The 25,468-nt window shown below is 39.3% G+C and overlaps 1 protein-coding gene across 1 annotated transcript; it reads left to right on the top strand.

Annotated features, from left to right (window-relative positions):
- The first annotated feature begins 1,481 nt into the window (after nt 1-1,481).
- On the top strand, nt 1,482-25,314 carry LOC127622154 (mucin-5AC). Its single transcript, XM_052096123.1, has 5 exons — nt 1,482-1,933; nt 14,563-14,766; nt 18,036-18,440; nt 21,250-21,401; nt 23,941-25,314. Exons 1-5 carry the CDS (start codon nt 1,861-1,863, stop codon nt 23,983-23,985), a joined length of 879 nt encoding a protein of 292 aa, XP_051952083.1. The 5' UTR covers nt 1,482-1,860; the 3' UTR covers nt 23,986-25,314.
- Nucleotides 25,315-25,468: the final 154 nt, after the last annotated feature.

Genomic DNA, 25,468 nt, shown 5'->3' with positions numbered 1-25,468 from the left:
GTGAGCTGCTTTCGAAAATCAAAGGATAACATAACTTTGAGATTACGTTCATTTAAAAGCAGGCGTTATTGTAATAGGCCTATGATGGGCTCTACATTGCATTCTGGGAAATGCAGTTTTTAATAAGCCATGTTTACATGAGGAGCCACAGCGACTCCTTGTGGTATGTTGTAGTATTGTATGGATTTCTGCTATTTTGTTTATTCGTGTTTTTACATTATACCCTTCTTAAATCTTTCCATTAATTTTCTTAATTTATCTATATACTTTAACTTATTCTTAGTTTATTTATTTATTACAGCCTATTGTTTATTTCGGTAATATAGGTAGCTACTGCATAAGCATTGGCAAGGTAAAATTGTTACGTTGACAATCACGCCAAGAAATCTGTGTGGACTCTGACTTTAGTGTACACTAGGTGGAGTGCTTGCCTCATATGATTCATTTTAATAAATTGTAGTTCTATATATTTACACATGCACTCTTTACCTTTGTGCATTTTCCCGTGTTGGATTCATATTTTGTTACATTAAAAAAAATGCTTTATTTATAAAAGGAGGCTCAAGTGAAGTGCACATGGGCTCATTTGGAAAAACAACCTTAGGAAAGCATATTGTGGCAGCAGTAATTAAATTGTTTGTCACGTGAGTCATCTCCTCTTGTGCATTTAATTTATATAACGGTTGCAAATGGTTATTTCCTGTTTTGTTAGTTCTGCTTGAAGTAGGCCTCTGTTTTAGTTCAGGAATAATGTAGTAAAAAATAAACACGGATGTCTTGAATGGCAGCAAGTAGGCCTACACATGCATGACAACATCAAAAGATGCCCATTATCTCTTGCATTAGAAATCACTAGAGGTAGTGATAATGATTAATATAATAACAATTATACAGATATGCACTTCTTTCAGTTGTATGTCTCCTTTTAATTTCATATTTAGTCATCTAAGACATGTATAGAGGAGTGAGTTAATTTGGAGGAAAACAACCCAAGAAAGGTATTTTGTTGTTTGTTTGTTTGTTTGTGCCTGTTTAGTACTTGCTGATTCTTTTGAAAATAATGCAAAAATAACTATTAAACGATTGATAAATAACTTAAGTCTGTCTATTTTTAATTATTTGGTTGCTGTGTTGGAGAAGGCAATCCGGATGTTGGGGACAAGCACATGTTTTTGCGATAGTGACGTTCCATTATGCGACAACAACAAACAATTTTCATTCGCTGCAACACAAAAACTCATTTTATGTAGCCTATATAGGTCAAAGGTGCAACTTTGGTCGTCTTGAGCCGTGACCCGTCAAGGTGTCGTTCACACCGAACACGCTTTGCCTATTTTTAAATCATTTTTCTATGTAAACATGTGCTTGACGGACGTTTTGTACCGTTATGCCGCGCTCCTTTTTCAGCGTCTCGCGCAGGAAGACGCCGTGTCAGGTTAAGTGACGTCAGCATTTGAAAAGCGTCTCGAGACACTTGCGTTCTGTCCTCTGCATGACGTTCCGTCAAGCGTGTTTTAGGACAAGAACGCGGTAGGGACTGAACGGCCGCTTTTAGCGCTTTTAAAAACGCGTCCGGACATCTCCGTCTGCTTTTTGACCGCAAAACATCTCCTTTGTGAACACCCCCTCAACATAGCGCGTCATCGCGTCCTGCCCACGGCACCGCGATCAGCTGAGAGCTACTGTAAATCTGAATCACTGTACTGAGATCAGCTGAACTCTTCCAGACACATCTGGAATATCTGTTCTCGGTGACCGAACTGCTGTCACATTGTTGGAAACGGATAAAAACAGACTATAATATCCCCATTCGGAGTTGTTTCTGTTTCTACAGCAGAAAGCAAGAAGGATAAAGTTCGTATGAAGGATATGGGCAGATGTGGAAATGTTGCGTTTAGCGCGTTGGTGCTCTTCTACTGTTCTTTCATTACAGGTAAAACTCTTCATTACATCATCTATCTATCTGTCTGTCTTTTTTATCTTTTTTAATCAATACTAAATGGTTTCTTTTCATTTGTGTCCAATTATGCTGTATTTTTCAGCCTTTTTGGGTTTGTGCCATGCGTATTAGTACGCATGAGTAGGCTACTTCAAGTCACGAAAACAATGGTGGGGTCTTAAAACTAGTTTTATGCCTACACTGATTATTTATTAATTTTTTGTGGTAAAGTAGATATAGCAGAAAATATTATGTACTTACTACACTGAATAAGTTTAAGCTTGAACATGTAAATATTAAGTAAATTCTATCAAACGTGTAAAAATGAATGCACTTGCGTATAAGTAAATATGATTTATAACTGATATTTATTTTATCATTTGAGTAAATTTCACTAGTAAATATAAGTATATTTTACTTAACTTTTCGAAGCTGGTGTTTCCAGCATGCACTGGTCATGAATAATTAATGAGATTTCATTGCGTCACTGTTTGCATGTTGTTTTACTCAATTTTATAGTTACATTGGGGAACTTCTTGTGCTGTGAAGTATGAAGTTCATTTTCTACTCAAAAGTAGTTTATTGTCACGTCATCGTGTTTTGTCCACCAAGTGTTGAAGTCTGCGTGCTCTGGGTTATTACTGCTAGTTATGGTGATGTTGTCCAATCCAGCTGGGGACTCCCAGGGGGCCACCAAATGTTTTTAGAGAAAAAAGCTAAATTAAAAAACAAAACAGAACAACAACAACAACATTGTAAAAAATTTGACAACATTAACCTCCTGAGACCCGAGCGTGAAGGCTGTGTGCATTTTCCATTTCCCTTTTTAATATGTAACTAGTAGCACCTAATAAACAAGCAAAATAAATAAATAATGTCCTCATATGTGGACAGCGAGACTACATTGTGAAATGTTAAATAACACTAAGCTATAGAAAGTCAATTTATTCTCATCAAATTGTTTATTGTGTTTCTAGAAGTGTTGGTTGATCATGTTTTTGAGGCGTTACAGACATGACATCAGAAATTAGCATAATTAATTCTGATACATAGTAATGACCAGCATCATCCAATCACTGACAACCATGTTCAAATAAAATGATACATTATAAATCCTGAATCTACGTACTGATTATCATCGTCCCATTTGTGTCAAACATGTCGAGTGATCCAAACATCATCTGCATCGGATTTTAGGAGCTGCATAGAGAGATATAGGATGCTCCCTTGCTCCCTATTTAGTGAATGACTTCACCTCCAGTGTGCTGTCTGTCTGCACTGATCTCAGAACAGTTTGAAATGCACCTTATTTTCATCCTAACTTCATATAAAGCCTCTGAAAGCAACAATTTTCAGCTTTTTAATGAACCTATTTACTCTCAATGAGAATAATGAATAAAATCATATTGCACCGAGATAACAAAATGAAACATAACAAAATATATATTAAAATTAAGCTAAATAGACGTGTTAGAATTGAAAGTTATTCAAAATAAATCACATGTTTTTCTACGTTTGAGGAAATGTGGTGCCAGTGTCCACATATGTGGACGTCATGTTTATTGGGGCGCTAACGAATGAAAAATGAACAGATGTTTTGAAGCAGCATATCAAACGAAACTAGAGACGCGACTCTTTACAACCAAACAGGTTTCAATGAAAACATTTAAAGAGATTTCTTAGCAGAGGCACTTTTGTTGGTGCTGTGTCCGTAGAAGTGCTTCAAAGTAATCGCCGTCATGTTGTTGTGTCACGTGACTCTGACGGCAGAAGTTTAACCCATAAATGACAGTCTAGAGTCTTGTGAATGGTATTCAATCGGTTTTTATTGATTTAAATTATGCATTGCATATAGCGAAGAAAACATGTGGTCCATGCATGTGGACGCGGGTATGAACAAGGTTAAAACAATTTTTATTTGTAAGAAATAAGGGTTGTACTATTCTCTTTAACGCTGATTTAAAACAATATTTACTGTGAAAAGTGCTATACAAGTCAATTTGAATTGAATTTCTCTACGTTTAAACATGTTACATTACTACAACAGCAAAAATACACACTCACACTGTCAAAATAATGAAAAAATATGCATTTATATACAGGTATGCATATATAGATAAATGCATATTAGTACAATGGCAAAATAAAAGTCAGTTATTTCTCACACAGGGGGTTCCTCGCAAGGGGATCATAATATATCGGGGTCCTTAGCATGAAAAAGTTTGAAAACCCCTGGTTTAATCAACGACATAACATGCATTAAAACTCCCTGCGGGAGCTGTCTAAGTGTCATGTGTTAGCCTACATAAATAAATACGTGTTTGTAAGTAAAGTTAAATGATGACATGGCATAATATATTCATGAATAGTTTACGAAGTTCATTTAAGTACCATGTATATCATGTCACAGTATTCACAGTTCAGTTCAGTTTACTCACTCTTTTTAATCAAGAATATGGCATGGAGTTAATTAGATTTGATACCATTATTATTTACCTAGAAAAACTGTAACTGTGCAAAAACTTAAGCTCACTCGGACTTTCATGAGTTAATGGATGCCCAAAAATGCTGTCATGGTAGGCAGCTCACTTGGTTTGAGACCGATTATGTGGTTAAAAAGGCTCTCATTCAGATCTATGATTATAGCCTGTCACTGCATACAGAACAGTAAGACTAAAATAACTAAGTTGGTGTTTTGTCTAACAATATATGACATTTCCGTGGCAATCATTGGTTTCATTTTTGCGTTTTAGTTGAGGCCCGTTTCAATGTTGCTGCCACAAAGAGATCCGTTTCTATTAAAACGATATAGCCTACTTTTGAACAAGGAACACAGGCAGAAATGTGCAGAACGTAACTGAAAATGGGAACAAAGTCCCTTTCAATTGTTCCAGAGTGAAAACATTTTCCAAGTCTTCAATTAATTATGGTTGGATATGAGGAATTAATGTAGCGTTTGATGTAGCCGGATTTTGACTGAGAAGCAGAACTGTGATTAAAATTCAATTATCCATATAGTTATTTTCTGTTATTTCTATACTGATGAATTCTCCACACTGGAAACATTGGCTCATTTCTACCTATTTTGGTGAGGCAGCTCACTTATTTTGAGCTTGTTTATCCAGACCTGGCAACACTGCGACCAGTGTATTCAGGAGCCTCATGCACCTATTTAAATTTTTTTTGGAAGGGGCACCATGGTCAGCCTAGAATTTAGACATGTAAATAAAGATTTTTGCCACAGACATTCTTTTTTTACATGCAATAATCATTTAATTTAACTATTGAAGGAAAAAAAATCTGTTTTTGGAATTTCAAGTGATCCATTCAACATCCTCTTGGCTCAAATATTAAGGGGGCACATGCCCACTCAGTCTAACTGGGCATGACGCCTCTGAGTGTATCTGAAAAAGAACGATAATATAACCATTCTTTTATTTCGTTATAACTGGTTACCATTTGGAAAAGAGAATGTTGAACGCAGGAGCTGAAATGAAGAAATACAGTTTCTGCTCAGAACGGACTGAATATCCCTATAAATCTGTTTTATTGGTCCTTTTAATGTAATGCTATAAGCTCTTTTTACAGACAGTTTAAACCGTTTTCTGAGGCCTGTATGAGTGCGAGAATGTTCGGAACTTTAATTAACAATCAGAGTTTATTTTTAGAATGTTTCTGTTACATTTAATCTTTTAACTGACGTTCTGTTTCGTTCATTTTCATCTCGCTGTCTTCTGGGATCTTGCAGCTTAACAGCTTTTTTTTTTTATAGCTTCTGCAAAAACTTTCCTAAAAAGGCATTTCATCTTTAACTGTAAGAGTATGTTTTTTTCACCCCAGAACATGCTGAATCATGTTCTGAATCACTTTACCAAAAATATCCTTCAGAATCACGTCCTCTCCCCAGTGCTGATGTTGCATTCGGGTTACAGCAGCAGAGACGTTGGAGCTCGTGAGGTTTGTGATGCAGGGGCGGCAGTAGCTCTGAAAAAGGGGCATTACTGAAGAGATCAGCCAAAAGAACTATTGTTAAGTGGCAGGGCGCGGCACAGAGTATCCTGAACAAACTCCCTCGGGACACTTGAGTACTGACTCCGAAACACGAGTGTGTGTGTGTGTGTATGTGTGTGGAGAGAGAGATGAAACATGGAAGCCTATAATAGACTGATGTTAAAGGAAATCTTGTGCATGTGTGTGTGTGTTCTGACATGTCCAGATCTGTTAATATATCAATAAATACATCAAAAGTGCAATTCACACAAAGCGATTATTTGCTTACGCCTCTACAGTATTATGATGGACATGCTTTCAGTTTCTGCGTTCAAAGCCTTTTTTGTATTTGTTTCTGGGGCATATAGTCTAAAATGGATCAGTAGTGAAACCATCTGTAGACAGTAAAAATAAAATCTCATTAAAAGCTAAAATGTTGGTTCCAAGTTGTTTTTGAATCATCTTTTATTATTATTTCTTTAAAAATATGCAGTGAAACAATTTAGTTTTAAAATATGATTAATATTTGAAAACCTTTTGTCCACCAAATAAATCATGCAGGTAAAAATAAAAAAAACACAAAACCATTTAGACCATCATGACTGCTATATATATATATATATATATATATTAGGGCTGTCAATCGATTAAAAGTTTTAATGGATGCGCTCTTGCATGATATGCGTTCATTAACGGCAATTAATTGTATTATAACGAGAGCTACAGTCTATTAAGATTGACTACGGTCCATTAAGCTGTTCATTTTAATATATCGTGACAATACATTTTCTTGTGTTTATGTATCTTTTGATTTTACTTGAAGTTATCATCAATCTCCGCGACTCCCCTGACAAGCTCCGGCGCCCCCCTGATTAAAAACGTGGCTTTAGATCATCATTACTGTTATTTTTTAAAAATCAGATATTTGAACTTTTTATGAAGAAGCCCATTTTGTCCAGGTCAATTGGAGTAACCCTAATAAAATGTCTTGAAATTTGTGACTCATTTTTTTACCTTGAAAAAATATATATATATTATATAAGTTGTGTACTCTTGTGTGCATTCAAGGTAACACCACGTGACATTTTGAAACATTTTTATTTTTTATAAATGATTTTTCAAATTTGTATGAAACACCATGGACACAAAGATTACAACTTGACACATGTTTGAAACTATATTTTTAAAAGATTTCTCATATTTCTTCCCCTTGGATAACCTTAATTATCAATGACCCATCTATCAGACAGCTATAAAGTTTGTGTATAAAGCTGACATATTTATTAGTGTAGTACACAGATACACTGCCTGGGCAACAATATTTCGTTGGAACGCATTTAGCTTTGATTACGGCATGCATTCTTCATGGCATTGTTTCGACAACCTTATGCAACGTCACAACATCTATTTCCATCCAGAGTTGCATAAAGTTTTGGCCAAGATCTTGTATTGATGACGGGAGAGTCAAACCATCCCGTAAAGTCTTCAGCACATCCCAAAGACTTTCAATGGGGTTAAGGTCAGGACTCTGTAGTGGCCAATTCATTTCTGAAAATGATTCCTCATGCTCCATGAATCACTCTTTCACAATTTAAGCCTGATGAATCTTGGCATTGTCATCCTGGAATATGCCCGTGTCGACTCGTCAGGGAAGAATAAATCCATTGATGGGATAACCTGGTCATTCAGTACATTCAGGTAGTCAACTGACTTCATTTTATTGCCGCATAACGTTGCTTAGCCTCGACCTGACCAACTGAAGCAACCCCAGATCATAACACTGCCTCCAGATGCTTGTACAGTGGGCACAATGCATGATGGGCGCATCGCTTGATGCACTTCCCTTATTATCCTGACACGCACATCGCTTTGGAATAGGGTCAATCTGGACTTGTCAGACCACATGACCTTTTTCCATTGCGCCACAGTCCAATCTTTATACCTAGCAAATTGCAGTCATGTTTGTCTGATTAGCCTCACTAACAAATGGCTTTCTTGTGGCCACACAGCTGTTTAGTCCCAATCCTGCAAGTTCTCGTTCCATTGTGCATGTGGAAATGCTCTTTCACTATTAAACACAGCTTTAGGTTACTCACGTAACCCCAGTTCTGTGATAACAGGAGTGAGGTATCTCACTATGGGAATTTGCATCAGGTGCATCTAACTTTTGAAGCAATGACACCAAGTCTGTCAGCAGACAGACCAATCACAGCAGTGATAAAGTAGCCCCACCTCCACAGGTCTCTTCTTCACTCTCCGCATATCTCTTCTCCGTGCAACTGCAAGGAGGGAAGTGTGGTGAGATACCTCACTCCTTTTATCAGAGAACCGGGGTTACGTGAGTAACCTAAAGTTCTCTTTCTAACAGTTGTTTGGTATCTCACTATGGGATATAGCCAACTTCCGTGCAGATATGATGTCCAAAGCAAACCATCAACTGACTAGTAGTATCCAATGTACACCCACCTAAGCAATTTGCAAAGAAAGTATAGGGGGGAAACAATATAACACTTGTGCTTCACTGTGTTATTGTTGATTTTTGTGTATATACAGTGCCTTGCAAAAGTATTCAGACCCCTGACCAATTCTCTCATATTACCGAATTGCAAATGTTACACTGAAATTTCATTCTGATTGATTGATTAATATTTGGTCCAGCCACCTTTTGCTGCAATAACTGCTTTAAGTCTTTTGGAGTACAGATGTACCAGCTTTGCACCATTCTTCTCGACAGATTTGCTCCAGGTTGTTCAGGTTGGTTGGGTGATGCTTGTGGACTGCATATTTCAAATAGTGCCACAGTTCTCTATAGGATTGAGATCAGGACTTTGACTGGGCCACTGTAGGACGTTTCTCTTTTTGTTCTTGAGCCACTCCAATGTTGTTTTGGCTTTGTGATTGGGATCATTGTCCTGCTGAAAGGTGAATTTCCTCCCAAGCTTCAGTTTTTTAGTGGACTGAAGCTAGTTCTCTTGCAGTATTTCCCTATATTTTGCCTCCTTCCATTCTTCCTTAATTTCTAACAAGATGTCCAGTTCCTGCTGATGAGAAGCATCCCCACAGCATGATGCTGCCACCACCATACTTTACTGTAGGGATGGTGTGTCTTGAGGCATAGGAAGTGTTATGTTTGCGCCACACCTTGGTCTCATCTGACCACAAAACCTTCTTCTACATTGCAGCTGGGTCACTCACATGCTTTCTGGCAAACTCCAGATGTGCTTTCAGTTGGTACTTTTTGAGTAACGGCTTCGTTCTTGCCACCCTCCCTTACAGGTCAGCGTTATGCTGTGCTCTTGATAAGGTGCACCATTACTCCACTCCCAGCCACTGAACTCTGTAGCTCCTTCAAAGTGATTGTTGGCCTCTCTGTGGCTTCTCTCACAAGTCTCCTTTTTGTTAGAGTTTTGAGGGACGGCCTTTTCTTGGCAGTGCCTGGGTGGTGTGGTGCATCTTCCACTTCCTGATTATTGATCCAACTGTACTCACTATGACATCCAAACATTTGGATATTATTTTGAACCCTTTCTCTAATCTATGCATTTCTATTACTATTTCTCAAACTTCTGTGGAATGCTCTTTGGTCTTAATTTTCCTTCAGATTCACAGCCTGACTAATGATCCTTCAACAATGGGTTTTTTATCCAGAAAATGTGATTGCAACTGTAATGATTCACAGGTGGATGCCAGTGGTAAAATAACTGTGTCCTCGTTAGGGCAATTTCTTTTTGTAACCTGGCAGCGTCAGCAGCACAGGGGTTGAATACTTATGCAAGCAAGATATTTCAGTTTTTTTATTGTTATTTTTAAATATATCCCAACAGTAACCAATGTCACCTAACAATAGTTGATTTTGTTGTATAATCAAATATTAAAACAGAATGAATTTTCAATGCACCATTTTTAATACAGTAATATGAGATAATTGGTCAGGGGTCTGAATACTTTTTCAAGGCACTGTATATATATATATATATATATATATATATATATATATATATATATATATATATATATATATATATATGTGTGTGTGTTTTATTTATTATTAATTAATTGATAAATTTTTTACACATCGGCAGATTGACTGCCCACACCAAGGACTAAATGAGATTTTACAGACTGGATGATACAGAGCCGTCATTGGCTCATTATCTAAAAAACATTTTGCAGCCGCACAAATGTACTGGACTGAAATGCCCTTAAACAGCGCCCACAAGGTAGCCATGCCTCTGAATGAATAAGCTCTCAAGCCCTCTGGAGGTCACAACCCCAGACTATTGTAACTTAATATTATAGCTTCCACTACCCAATGAGACCGTTGTGATATGGGTCACATAGAGTACGAATTGGACACAGACAATTAAGCTGCTTATCCTCTAATGAGGAAAATGGCAGTGGGAGAAAGACAGATCTGAAATCAAGTCCACCGGCTTACAGCTGAGTGCAGAGTCTCTCACCTTAGGCACAAAGGCTGGATTTGTTTTAAGAGACACTCTTGACAAATCCACCGCAAAGCGCATACAAGAATGATGTACAAACAACAGTTCACTAACTCACTTTGTGGTCGTCAGAGCCAGTAACAAAGATTAAATTCCTTACTTTCAACTGGCTCAAAGGGAGGCTGTTCAGAACAACGGACAGATCATATGATGGAACTAGCGGTTTTGACACCCTGTTCAAATGCCGAGCGCCCCTCATAAACCTGCAAACAAGCAGGTGTTGACCTATTGTCCCAAGTAAATTCCCACATTACCTCTCTTGGCTCTCAACGGAGGCGGTCGCATTTTCTCACCCTCTCCCTCCCCTTATCTTCCCTGCTTTGCTCCTCTCGTCACATCTAGTCTACTGTCTTGTACTTGAGAGACTCTCTCAGCACTGCTCTCCAAACTATGTATTTGATCAACTGGTCTCTCAACGCAATTGACACCATCTTCTCGACGGGAAGCTTGCGTTCGGGGGAACCTGACTGCCCTGACGGAACGTTCGCAGCTGGCTACACGATGGACGCGTGGGAGAGGTGGCGGGTCGTGTGTCTAGCGGCTCTTTCCGTGGAGGACGTTGAAGATATCTACCTATTTGGTACCATGATAACAGGTCTACTGCTGATTGGATTAGGCATTGCCCTGGTTTATCGAGGAATTAAGAAGACGGTGACAGCTGTCCAAAGCCCCACAACGCTGCCCGTCATGATTGAAGCAGTGGGCAGAGCTGTCTGCACTCAGACTGGGTCTATGAACCAAAATATCGATAACATCATGGAGAAGCTCACAGCTTTGTAAAGGCAAATGGATCAGAAGAATAGCTGTGTAAATTAGAAGCAGCTACTAGCTTCAAGACCAAACAATCCCAATCTTATCTGTTTCGGCCGCCCTCAACCAGCACTGGCCTTGGCCAAGGCCGCTGTTGGAACAACAACTCCCCCGGAAGAGCACTGCAGTGAGCCACTCTTGCGTTCCTTCCCCGACTCCCCAGACACCTGGTGATTGTTGACTATGTCTGGGACCTGATCAAGGTTGTCTCCATGGCAATTTGCTGTGTATCGCTATGACAACCCTGCGGACTGAGGCACCTAGATTAGATGCTGGCATAGCGACTGTCCAGGCCTATACACACATGAACTCTTACACATATATACAGATATGCAATCATCTGCCCGATACCCTATCCCTCGCCTTCGCCGCTTTGTACCCCCAGTCTGACAGGCGGGTCTGTGACCAGCGCCGAAAATGGCTGCAGGACCGGATGGCTGCTTGCCTGTGCTGGGCCACCTCCACCCCCCAATCCCCTCCCCTGTTGCAAGTCTCGTTCATGTTGTAGAGTGTACTGATTATGTGCTAATGTTGCTGAGGTGTTTTTTTCCTGTTCCCACACTGTATTTCTTAAGGAGCACAGTCTGAGGGCTGCATTTTTTTTTTCTCTCCTCACCTCTCCTCATGTCATGCTGTATTTCTTTCTAATTCCCTGTCTTCCTGTCAGAAGATCCACCCCCATATTTGTCACTCGCAATGCGAGAAAGCACGTACCACTCTACACAGTCAGCTTTTGTGCCAAGTTGTGAAGTCACTGGGAATGTGCGTCCCCTTGTCTGTTTTTGTATGCCATTGTTGTCGTCTTGTTCAATCTGACTCGGACATGGTGGCTTTGAAGGAACAGTGCAAAGTGCTTCAATGCTAGAAATGCTGTCAATAACTTTTATGTGTGCGTTGCATAGTGACGTGGGTCAAACCCGATTCACTATTCTGTCTTTGCACACCATGCCCCAATCTTTCAGTGATTCATCTGTCATCACCACTTTCCTCAGAGAGACCTGCCCCCAATAGGATTCCCTGAAGGAAAGTGGGGATTCTCCAGTGACGAGTGCAAGCATCCCTTCTGATGTCACTGTCATCATGCGATTTAAGTGACGGCGAGGACACAAGTGCTGCACTGCTATCCAGTGCTGAAACTGTCACATTTGCATTAGTCCCTAAAGATTGACGCCGTCAAGGCCATCAGACCCAATAGGCATAGACACAGTCTGAATGATACTTTTTTCCTTCTCTAAAAAAGGGACAATCCCCTCCAAATTGATCTGATGCAGTCTTCTGACAGAAACATTCGATACAGATCGAAATATAATCTGAGACCCCTCTTCTTTAGAAAGGAGTGGAACAGAGACTCTGTGAGTACTGTTCACCGACTACATGTCCCGAACCAGAATACTGGTTAGGTCGCCCAACTTTTCTTGTTCCCCTGAGGGTTAGATGGACTATTTTTGGCAGCCACCGCCGCAAAAGAAGCCTTATTTCTCGGCAGGGGCTGTTTCGGCGGGGCCCCTCCCTGCACTGACTGGGGCGGGCCTGGTCTGGGTCCTGAATCTAGATTGCCCAACTCTAAAATGGCTTGAGAATCCAGAATGTACTAATGGCTGCAGAGCTTGAGAAGTGACTTTTTGGGGAAGGCATGTTTCAAATGCCTCCCCATCTATCTTCCTTGAAACGCACTGCTGCTGCATTGTTGAAGCAGTAGCCCCGAAAAGGGCTTTCAGTTCACCTGGGCCACAACTACCCTTCCAGGTTTTAATAATGCATTGGAAAGTTCTTAACCCAATTCCAGTGATTTTAGCAATCTCCTCAGTGGTTTTCTTTGCTTGATGCAGGCCAATAATTTTCCCCTTTTGAAACACAGTAACATATTTTCCACGACCACAGGATACATCTTCCGACATGGTTATTTAAGAAATGAGAAGCTTCACACTGCATCAGTTAGGGTTAAAAGAATTGCTGCCAGCTGAAACATATTAATCACAGCAATAATGATCCAATCAAAGGCTCTTAAGCATCTGCTTATTTCCACAACTATTTTTTGGGCTAGGCAGTGTAAACAGACAGACAGACAGATGACAGACAGACAATGATAGATAGACAGACAGACAGACAGATAGAAAAGAGTGACAGACAGACAGAAAAGAATGACAGACAGAAAAGAATGATAGACAGACAGAAAAAGAATGATAGACAGACAGACAGATAGAAAAGAGTGACAGACAGACAGAAAAGAATGACAGACAGACAGACAGAAAAGAATGACAGACAGACAGACAGAAAAGAATGATAGACAGACAGACAGACAGAAAAGAATGACAGACAGACAGACAGAAAAGTGACTGACAGACAGACAGATAGAAAGAAAAGAGTGACAGACAGAAAGACAGACAGACAGAAAAGAGTGACAGACAGATCGAAAAGAGTGACAGACAAACAGACAGACATACAGTAAGAAAAGAGTGAGTGACTGACAGACAGACAGTTAGAAAAGAGTGGCTGACTGACAGACAGGCAGACAGATAGAAAAGAGTGACAGACAAACAGACAATGATAGATAGACAGACAGACAGATAGATAGAAAAGAGTGACAGAAAAGAGTGACAGACAGACAATCAGATAGAAAAGAGTGACAGACAGACAGACAATCAGATAGAAAAGAGTGACAAACAAAAAGACAGACAGACAGACGATGATAGATAGACAGACATATAGATAGAAAAGAGTGACAGAAAAGAGTGACAGACAGACAGACAATCAGATAGAAAAGAGTGACAGACAAAAGACAGACAGACAGACGATGATAGATAGACAGACAGATAGATAGATAGAAAAGAGACAGACAGACAGAAAAGAGTGACAGACAGACAGACACTATAGATAGATGTAATAAGGCTATTTTCAGTCACTTTAGCATCTGCCAAGTGACTAATTAGCAAATAATTATTAATTAAGAACACATGACCACACAATGAGCTAGTTCACTGCATTTCCCACCACAGAGCATTTAATTGAGATTGGAAAAATCTAAAAAATATAAACACATAAATAAATCAACAACACATAAATAAATCAACAACAGTGGTAAAACACAATATATTGGTCTTGTTTGATCAAATTATGTAAGACTTTTGACACACACAGTTATGAGAAAACGGTATTTAAACTGGCAGGCTAAATCCACACTACCTCTCATTTGTAATTCATGATGTTCAGATAAACCTCATCTTCATTTAAACGTGTTGTGTGCATTAAATAATATACAGTATGTTACGGACCCAAATTTACCCCACTCATGTTTCCTGACTCATATCCGTCTATGTCCAGGTGATCATCTCTGCATCTCTGCAGTTCACACGACCACGTCACCTTCAATTCACAGCTCCGTGAAGAGAAGAAATGGAGTGTCTGATGTCAACATGACCTCATCACTAAAGCCAGAGTCACCCAACAGTGATCAGGCACCGTCCTCTACTAACCACACAAACACCAACATCACAGATCCCACTCCTCACGCACACACTTCAGCAGGTACTCTGTTTATTTACTCAATGTTTTATTCCTTTGATTGACAGTGTCGTCACTGCAGCAAGAGTGACCCTGGTCTTGCATAGCCTGATATTTGACTACAGCATGAAATCTGGCTTACATTACAGCTTACTCTGGCCAAGAATAAGCTGCAAGTCCAGAAAACACTGGAAAAACTGCAGAAAATGTGTGTAGGCACTGTAATCAGAACTTCTGCCCATCCAAATTAATAAGAATAAACAATTTCACAGATATAATGCAGAAAACAAAGCAGCATATACAGTATCTCACAAAAGTGAGTACACCCCTCACATTTTTGTAAATATTTGATTATATCTTTTCATGTGACAACACTGAAGAAATGACACTTTGCTACAATGTGAAGTAGTGAGTGTACAGCTTGTATAACAGTGTACATTTGCTGTCCCCTCAAAGTAACTCAACACACAGCCATTAATGTCTAAACCGCTGGCAACAAAAGTGACTCCACTTGGCAACCTGTGAAGCTCTGGTGAATTCCATGCCCAAGAGGGTTAAAGCAGTGCTGGAAAATAATAGTGGCCACACAAAATATTAACACTTTGGACCCAATTTGGACATTTTCACTTAGGGGTGTACTCACTTTTGTTGCCAGCAGTTTAGACATTAATGGCTGTGTGTTGAGTTATTTTGAGGGGACAGCAAATGTACACTGTTATACAAGCTGTACACTCACTACTTCACATTGTAGCAAAGTGTCATTTCTTCAGTGTTGTCACATGAAAAGATATAATCAAATATTTACAAAAATGTGAGGGGTGTACTCACTTTTGTGAGATACTGTACATTTCTGCTTGCAGATATCTAGTTTAGTTGTCGACCAATATGGGTTTTTCTGTCTAGAGAGCAGGATTGCAGATTAATTATATAAATACAGATAAGCATAATACAATTTAACAACAGCAAATCAGATGTACACAAAACATCGTAAGTGAAACACTTATTTAATGCAGTATTTACTCAAATTTGCATAAACTTGAAAGTGTTGACTGTTCATTGACAAATCTAGTTGTATTTTGGTTCGGACACAAGGGAAAGTTAACACTTCTGTTAAACGGCAAAGCGAACACTGTTATCCAACGATACTGATAATCGGAAAATGGCCAAATACTGGCCAATTAAACGGCCCGGTCGATAGATCCGTCTATCACTAATCTATTTTACTTGGTACTAAGTACCATAAACACATTTCTGAATAGACATGTACGTTTAAGTCTTTGGATACAAAAAAAGCTATTGAACATTTTCACCAATTTTGGCAAGGAAAAAAGATACAGTTCATTGAACACACATTGACCTTTTTTGGCATTATGTTGTCACCCTATATGGTGTAAGTTGTCACCGTTGAAACACAAAAAAAAAAACAGTTGCGTATGTTTAATGTAAACATTGAGGGAACATGTTCCCCCATCACCCCAAATACAAAACATGTTAAATCTACTCCTGCTTTGGAGAGCCTATTAGGCACAAAACTACTCACAAAAAAGCAAACATTTTATAGTAACACAAAAATATAAAAACATTGTTTTGACCAATAATTATGGTTATTGGTCATTTGTATGCATTTATGTAAAACACACGTGACCACCTGTTCCAACCTGACTTTCATGAAAAAATACATTTGTCCTAAGGAGACGTTTAAAACTGTCAGTAAATATCTACATTCATAATATAGATTACCCTTGCCTGAATGTATGCCAGAATGGTATTTGACAGAATGGAGAGAGAGAGAGAGAGAGAGAGAGAGAGAGAGAGACTATATGCAGTGTGATATTTGGCATAAAAGTGTTAGAGTTTGAAGAAATCTGACACACACACACACACACACACACACACACACACACACACACACACACACACACCTCAATGTTGTTCACACATGCACACGTCACACATGCACAGACATGCACTCTGAAAAATAACTCGTGTGACTCTCTTCACAAACAAAGAATTATTTCACCAACACACAATTAAAATTTTTCCTGCTTCGGTATAGCTGCAAAAAAGTTTGCACCAACATGTTAGAAAACTGAATGACTGCAGGGAATCTTGTAGTGTGTGCGTGGTCTTAATCTTAATGTAGGGAAATGTTCCCTAGGTCTTTCATTGCCTTTAACTCAGTAATTTCACTGAACAACAAATCTATAATATGCGGCTGTGTTTGTGTAATTACTCCAGAGTTCAGCATGGAAACATGGTAATTATGGGATAGTTCTGCCAGTACGTTTACATGCATTTTAATAATTTGATTTCAGTTAGACTAAAACAATAATTCATCTTTTTAAAATGTCATGTAAACACTAATGTCGGACAAACAGGCCTAGATAATGCATATGTAGCTCAGCTTCATCAAGGATGAACACACGATAATCAAAAACACAGGACCACAACTGGCTTCAGCCTATTTAATGCACCATATTTGTCATCCTTCTTTCAAATATTTAATTATGGGTTGTGTTTACCTAGAAAGACAGGGGAAGATTGAAGCACGAATCAGACCATGTATGTCGTAATGGAGAGAGTTTTCGAAACGCTTCGTTTTTGGTGGAGGAAAACGCTGTTCTAGTGTGGACGAGAGGAGTAAACGTAGCAAACGAAAATGCATTAGTGTGGACGAGACAAATTTTGGAGATTGTAACAGATTTCTTAAGTTGTAGGGCAAAATCAGCAGTCTTTGATCGCTTAGTGTGACATGTTTGTGTGATTGCCTTTGCAATGAATCTTAGGTCTCGTCCACACTAAAACTTGTAGTTCGAAAACGTATTAATTTCGCTATGATACATGTCTCATCCACACTAAAGTGTCTTTTTCTTCCACTGAAAACCAAGCGTTTCAAAAAGCTTTCCTTGTCCGCATATGTTTGAAAATGTTGACGTTACGCAGGGTGCACTCCTACAGTGTCCAAATGACAATGTGTATCATACAGTCTGACAAGCAATAATCAGACCTAAAAATAAAAATAACAGAGTAATAACAGAGTAGTGGGCTAAAGCACATAACTGGTAATCAGAAGGTTGCTGGTTTGATCCCCGCAGCCACCACCATTGTGTCCTGGAGCAAGGCACTTAACTCCAGGTTGCTCCGGGGGGATTGTCCCTGTAATAAGTGCCCATAAAAGCATCTGCCAAATGCATAAATATAAATACAACAGAAAGGACAAATTGAAAATAAAATAAAAATGTTAAACTGTAATAACCCTGGTGTATTCATGTGTGTTTGCTATCTTGATGCAGTCACGTCTGTTCCTTCATCATGGACCGTCACTCCCTCTCTCACCACAATGGAGAACATCAGTTTCTCTGGGAACATCCCAGACAGCCGAAACGAGTCGGACCTTTTATCTACGAAAAATCCGACAACAGTTACAAGAGTAACACCTACTACACTCCTGCCATCAACAACCCATTATCCCAAAACCAAAATCTACAAAACCACCTTCCTTCCGAAATCCACCAGGCCTTCAGACGTGACCAGCCCAAAATCAATTACTACACGAACGAGACAAAAATCTTCACAGACAACATTGTCACATGTTGCTACCACCCTCGCAGTCACCACAGGGATGCCAGCGAGCAGCAGTCCCGTCCAGGCAAACACTCATGTGGACACTCCCTCTGCACTGAATGTTGGAGATGACGGTACGTGAATACAATGCTAATTCCTTAACAAATAGTTTTTTACCCGGCTAACAATAATTTTCTTAATCAGTATTTGTATTGTTTACCAGTAATAAGCCTATACATATTTAAAACAAGATAAACTTACTTTCAGATGTAGCATGTTTTTCTTCAAACCAGTCACAATGTGAATTCGGCAACAGCAAGTCGAAAGTTTTGCACCTGAAATTGGTCTGTGCTGACCGAAATTCAAATCACAGTCCTCAGTGGCCAGAGCTGAAAGTGTTGTTGAAAGTATGGGCACGCTTGAGCTCCAGTTTCTGTGGGAAATGTCCTCAAAGTGGCACAAAGAGCAAGTTGTATTTTAAGTTGTAAATTATTTAATTAATACAGCAACAGGAATGCATATTTCATTAAATGTACCCTATAACTAGGGTTGCCACCCGTCGCGTAAATTACGGGATCACCCCATATTTAGCGATGAAATTATGTGACCTGTAAAAAAAAAAAATCAATACGGGACGCGATTTGTCCCATGTTTATGCTGGTCTGATGGCGTCTCAGCAAAATCGTTCAAGATCGTTAATTTAACCTTTTATATTAGCTGGAAATTTTGCATACGTTGGGTAAGGGGCCAAAATGTCCACACATTGTGCTAAAACAGTGGAGGGTGTGGTAAGGGACCGTCTGAAAATGTCAGCCAACCAGCACTACATATACTATGGTTTTAAAGACTGGTTTTAAAACCATCGTTCTTACAAAAAATGTAAAATATTTCATGGTTATTGCTGGTTTACTATAGTAAACCATAGTTAATATTCATTTAAAAGGGCATGTCCATCCATATTCTAAAGCCGCTTGTCCTATGAAGGGTTGCGGGGTAGTGCTGGTGCCTATCCCAGCTGTGTCGGGCCAAAGGCAAAGAACCACCCTGGACAGTTGTCCAGTCCATCCTAGTGGGCATGTTGTGTTTTATCACATTAAAATCATGTATACATGCAGGGCTGGACTGGGAAGAGAAATCAACCTGGGATTTTACATAGCAACTGGCCCAAAAGTTCGGCCCGTTCGCTCAGTTCTGTCGATGGTCAGTCCGCCCCTGATCGGCCCCAAAGTGCGTCGGCCCAACTGGAAAATGCCCAGTATGCCAGATTACCAGTCCAGCCCTGTTTACATGTATATTGTTTATGTCTTGTGGCTATACTTTGCTATAGTGAGTATTTGAGTGTTTACAGTTTGGCCCCATTCACTTCCATTGTAAGTGCTTCACTGTAACCTTGATTTTTGCTTTTTTAAAGAAAAAGAGGGACGAGTCGAAATGTATTTTTATGATAATCAATATTATGGCACAAATGCTGTTGATTGAGTTCAACTCATATTGAACATGGAATATTCCTTTAGCCATGGTGTTACTACCATGTATGATTTTTGGCAAAATTGAAATTATGATTTTTCAAAGCATAGTTTAGGGATTTCGTTATTAGCCATCTCAATGTTGTAATATGGGTACTGAAGTAAAACCATGGCAAATGTTTGGGTTATTGGTATTGCTACAAATACTATAGTCCAACTACGATTGCTATAGTAAAACCATGGTTAATGTTCTTAAAGGATGTATAAATGTATTTAGAGGGAACACAAAACCTTTCCAGGCTCTTTCCTCTAAAGGGCTCCGTACGGTTGTAAAGTCTGTGGTTTAGTGGCTTCAAGCAGCATTTTTGCTTTCATTGAGGATAGAAAATGACTCAACACTGCAAACTTGTTGCAGGCTCCTAGTAAGGTCATACTGATAGACAGAAAGCCGGCTGTTTCAATAAGTGCATGATGTTTTTTTTGTGGTATCAAACATCACATGCTTGCTAATTTTAGATAAGCCCAAATGCAGCTGTGCACACACAACAGATATATTTATAAATTGTACAGCTGCCTTTTTGTTTACCATGATGTTGAGCACAACAAACTCCCACCAAGAACACTCTATAAAATGGGATCTGAATAGAGGTCTCGCAGCAGATAGTCTGATAATGGTGCGTTTGGAAAACAAAGGCGTCATTATATCTGTTGAGTAACGTAGAGCTCTGACGGACACCAGGGGCCAGGACGTCTTAACGCTAACACAACAAAAGAACAGACTGATCTTTGTGGATTTGCCAGGCATGTGCGTCACTTTAGAAATGTACAAACACGCAACATTTTTATATTTTCCAGGAATTGTGCAAGCATCATTTTCCCTAAAAGGACACAAGCATTCCTACTGTCTAACTTGAACTGAGATCTGAGTTTAATTAAATATACAACAGATTTTTTACAAAGCACATAGAGAGACACATCATACTGCTCAACGTGGCTCTTTGCATGCTTGACTTTAGAGGAATAGTACACCCAAAAATTAAGTTACTCTCAAACTATAATGTTTTTTACTCAGTGGAATACAAAAAAAGAACAACTTAATTTTATAGGGAAAAACTAAAGATATGTGGCACATGTAGTTTTTTCAAAAGCAGTTATAAATTATGTATTTTGTACTGTGATTTATTACCGTTAAAATGGCGGCTGTGGCTCAGGTGGTAGAGCGGGTCGGCCACTAATCGCAGGGTTGGTGGTTCGATTCCCGGCCCACATGACTCCACATGCCGAACGGCCCTTGGGCGAGACACTGAACCCCAAGTTGCTCCCAATGGCAGGCTAGCACCTTGCATGGCAGCTCTCCCGTCAATGGTGTGTGAATGGGTGAATGGGACAGAGTGTAAAGAACTTTGAATACTGCTAAGGTTAAAAAGGTGCTATTTAAGTGCAGACCATTTACCATTTCTTCCCTCTTTCTTTCTAGACAATAACCTGAAAGTGTCCTCTGACCCACTCCTGGCTGGACTGGTGTCTGCGTTTGTTGTCATCGCTGCCATTGTGTCAGTCCTCATATTCCTGAAATTCAGAAGTAGAAATGATGGCCCCGAATTTCACAGACTTCAAGATGTCCCAATGGTAGGACTTAAAGTTCTCTCTCTCAAATGATTAGTTCTGGTCCTGGACAGTGATTGGTCAGTAAAGCATTCTTACAGATATCATTCAGAGAACTATGAGAAGCATTCTACCTCTCAATCATTTTGCATGTTTACAATAAATGGGAATTAGGAAGCTGAGGCTATGTCTACATTAATCCGAATACATTCAAAACGCTCTCCGTCCACACTAGCATTTTCAAGCGTTTTCCAAAAGTTGCTCGTCCACACTGAAACGTATGAAAATGCTTAAATCGTGTCACCGAGCATGCGGAAAATCCCCGTTGCATGAACGGTCTGAAACGCAATTGTCCTTGTGTTCCGTCACCGGACACCAATTCCGAGTAAACTTCCCTTCGCATTTGAAGGAACGCAATGTGAAGGTTGTACAAAGTGACATTTATTTTTTAACAAAGTAATCAAAGTGAGTATCAAACACAACAGTGCCGCTATAACACGGGCCGCCATCTTGATTGTTTTGGTTGGATAGATCACATGACTAAAAATGCATCATCGGTTTTCCAAAGCATCCGTTTTCACAGTCCACACTACAACGTGAAAACTGCGTTTTCAAATGTATCCACTTTGGACCGGGATATGTGTTCGCTATCCTTTTCTGCATATTTCGGCACCGTTTTGTGGTCCTTTCTGCATAACGCGACGGCTCGTTTTAGCTTATCGTGGCCCGTTCGGCACGGTTCGCGGCCGACCCACTGCCCTGCTCACTTCTCCCAATGGCCAGTCTGCCCCTGATCAGCCCCAGAGTGCGTCGGCCCACCGGGAAAATGCCCGGTATGCCAGATTACCTGTCCAGCTCTGCTTTGGACTGCGTTTTCAAAAAGCTCAGTTTTCACAGACAAAAATGCTGTCTCAGTGTGGACGGAAGGCCAAAACGGAGAGAAAAAGATGCGTTTTCAAACGAAAACGTATTAGTGTGGACTAGGCCTGAGTGTGTGGTAATTGAATCCGGTCATTCAAGTTTTACGGCACATATAACGTCATGTTTTCAGTTGCTAGTTTGCCGTTAGATTTGGCTAAACCCTAAGCTCAAAATAAATAATTACATTAAGTGGCGAAAAATAAACCTCCTGAGACCCCGCGTCCACATGCGTGGACATGACGTTTTGGCTTTACTATAGGCCATGCTTAGTTTAATTTCATTTAAACTAACTGATCTCAGTTCAGGAGACTCCAGGCTGTCGTTAAACATTAGACGCATCGAGTCATGTGACAAAACAAAATGGCGCCGATCTCATCTTTGTCTTTGGGAGAAATGGCAACAAAACTACAACTGGTGAGAAACCTCATTAAATTTCATTTTAAAAATGTCATCGATTTATCACAAAACCGCGTGCTTTTAAATACAACGACCACATATGTGGACTATAAGTAAATTTTCCTTAAAATATCCTAAATTGACATTGAAATCACATTGAAAATCAATGGATGCATCCAAAAGCTGAAAGAGGCATTATATGGAGTTAGGATGAACATAATCTGCATTTTAAACTGTTCTGAGATCAGGGCAGACACATATGTGGACATGCATGTCAATTCTTAAGGAAACTATGTGTCTAAAAAAGATTTTTATTTGCATGTTTCATAGGTGCTAGTTACATTCAAAAAGGGAATGGAAAGTGCACACAGCAGTCCCGCTCAGGTCTCAGGGGGTTAAATCATACAAATTTGTTCCAATAAAGGAACCCTGATGAATATGTAGAACATTCAGTTTCTATTGAGTTCACAAAACAGAAACCTATTAAGAAACCGGAGTTGTTTTAAGTTTAATGAACATGTCTTTTTAAATTTAAAGTTAAGTGCCATCAAAATGTATGAGTTAGCTAACTCAATATTTCAATGGTGCAGTCAGTAACTTTAGTCTTTGTGGCATCTTGGACTTACACTGACACCTAGTGGCTTGGATCATGGCAGCATCATTTAAAATCAAGTTTTCAGTTTCAGGTGCCATTGTAGAAATGTAGTATTCACAGTCAGCCCTGATTATTTTAATCAATGAATGAAAGTGTCAAATATCAGGACGGTTACTGAGATTAAGCGAGTAGGAATCGGCTAGTCATGTGATTCTAACATGGCCGCCCCCATGTGCGGACCCTCTCCGTGCAGAATTAAACCGCTTTACTGATTTGACAGGAGTGGTCATGATTTTATACGTATATTTCAAAATCGCAATTCATGTCTTAAGGAGTTCAAAATCGTTAATTCATGTCAAAATACTGAGTGCACCTTTAAGAGCAATTAACATGCAAGTGTAGTACAAGAGCAAAATCTGAAAGTTCTAAATTTTGAGTTCTGTTAACTTATTTGGGTTTACAATGTACGTTTATGCCTCACATTAACACTGACTGTAACAGCGTTTTCCTCCACTGAAAACCAAGACAGTAACCTCAATATAGCACGGCCTCTCGTACCTGCTTTCTGAAGGTAAATTTAAAGTACTGTAATCTCTCATAGCTATAAGACACATTGTACACAATGAAACTGTTGACGTCTCTGTGTTTCAGGACGATATGTTGGAAGATGCTCCGCTCTCCATGTACAGCTACTGAAAAACATGGATGCATCTCACGGTTTTGTCACAGATTTCTTCAAAGCGTCCAACATTCTCTGAAAAGAAACTATTTTATGGATCATGTGCTTCAAAGAGGCACAAATGCTCATATTGTTTCTGTTACAAGACGAAATTTAGCAAAACACTCCACTTCAGTTGTTAAATGCACCGTGGCCTTCGGTGGCTGGTCATCGGGTTTATATTCTTGCACTTTATGTGGCATTTGAGAATGGGTCACGTGCCATGGAATTATTTGATGACTGTCAGGTTTCTGTCTTTTTGGCAGTGTGTGTGTGTGTGTGTGTAAATGAATTTCTCTATGACTGTTATGTTGACTCAAGATCTACTTTTGTTGTAAATTTTCAGCTAGTATTTTCTGCTCTGGAAAAACTCATTTTTTAATTCTGATTAACATGCTTCCTTGTTCTTGTTTTCTTAAATCAAGGTTTTGATGGTTAATATTGATATCATGTTCAAACTCACACCATTGGTTTAGCCAGCAGACGAGATGCCAGACTGTTCAAACATGCACGATTTGAAATCTCTAGCGCGGTGATCTACGAATAGCACACTTACTTCTTTAGCTTACTTACTTTTACTTTAGCCTTTGTTCATTAAAGTCAATATTAAATAAAAATTAATAGGAATTATTGGGCTTGCTGTACATGATTCATCTATGCACGTTATTCCAAAGGAAAACAAGCAGCAGCTTTAATTTCTCTGGAAAAGAGTTTCTAAAGTTATGTATTGGATGAGAATATTAATTTGTGTTTACTTTTGACATCAGATATAGTCAGGGACGGATTACCAACCGGGCCAATGGGGCCCTTGACTGCCCGGGGGTGTCCTGGGCTTTAAGGCTGTGCGATGTAGTTTGGTGATACCCCCGCTTGAAAACCCCTTTTGGCCATGAACAACGAACACCTCCACACCCTTAACAACTTTTGGGTGGAGGGGGGCCCTTGGAGATAATTGGCCAAGTGAGAATCCGTCCCTGGATATAATTGTCGTCAACCAGGCTGCCAATACACAGAATCATTATTATAAAATAATCCAATTATTTCAATGCTTTTCCTGTATCTGAAATGCTTAAATGCAATCAGGAAATGCTTTACAAAAATACTGAGAATGAATGACCCAAATGTAGCTACAGACTCTACACTCTTATTAATTGATCAATTACAGTCCAATTTCCAATACTTTTGATTTGCTGGCTGAAAGTGTGATATTGTTTACTTGCGTGAAAACATGTGAGAGTTGATTTGTGTAAAACTGTTTCTGTGTCACATTTTGGATCTTTTTGATTAATAAAACATCTATACAATACAAGGCAAAATTATTTCATTTTTGGAAAAGTGATTAACTAAAATATGACACCACTGTAATTGCATTATTAAACACGGCAAAGATTTGGGGTGTGAATAGTAAGGAATTTAACAATTCTGGTTCCAATTACTCTTAAAGCAGTTTCATTAATGCTT

This window comes from Xyrauchen texanus, chromosome 28 (assembly GCF_025860055.1).
Source record: "Xyrauchen texanus isolate HMW12.3.18 chromosome 28, RBS_HiC_50CHRs, whole genome shotgun sequence".
Classification (NCBI taxonomy): Eukaryota; Metazoa; Chordata; class Actinopteri; order Cypriniformes; family Catostomidae; genus Xyrauchen; species Xyrauchen texanus.
The sequence above is the reverse complement of the archived record's forward strand: the minus strand, read 5'-3'. Positions and strand labels throughout refer to the sequence as shown.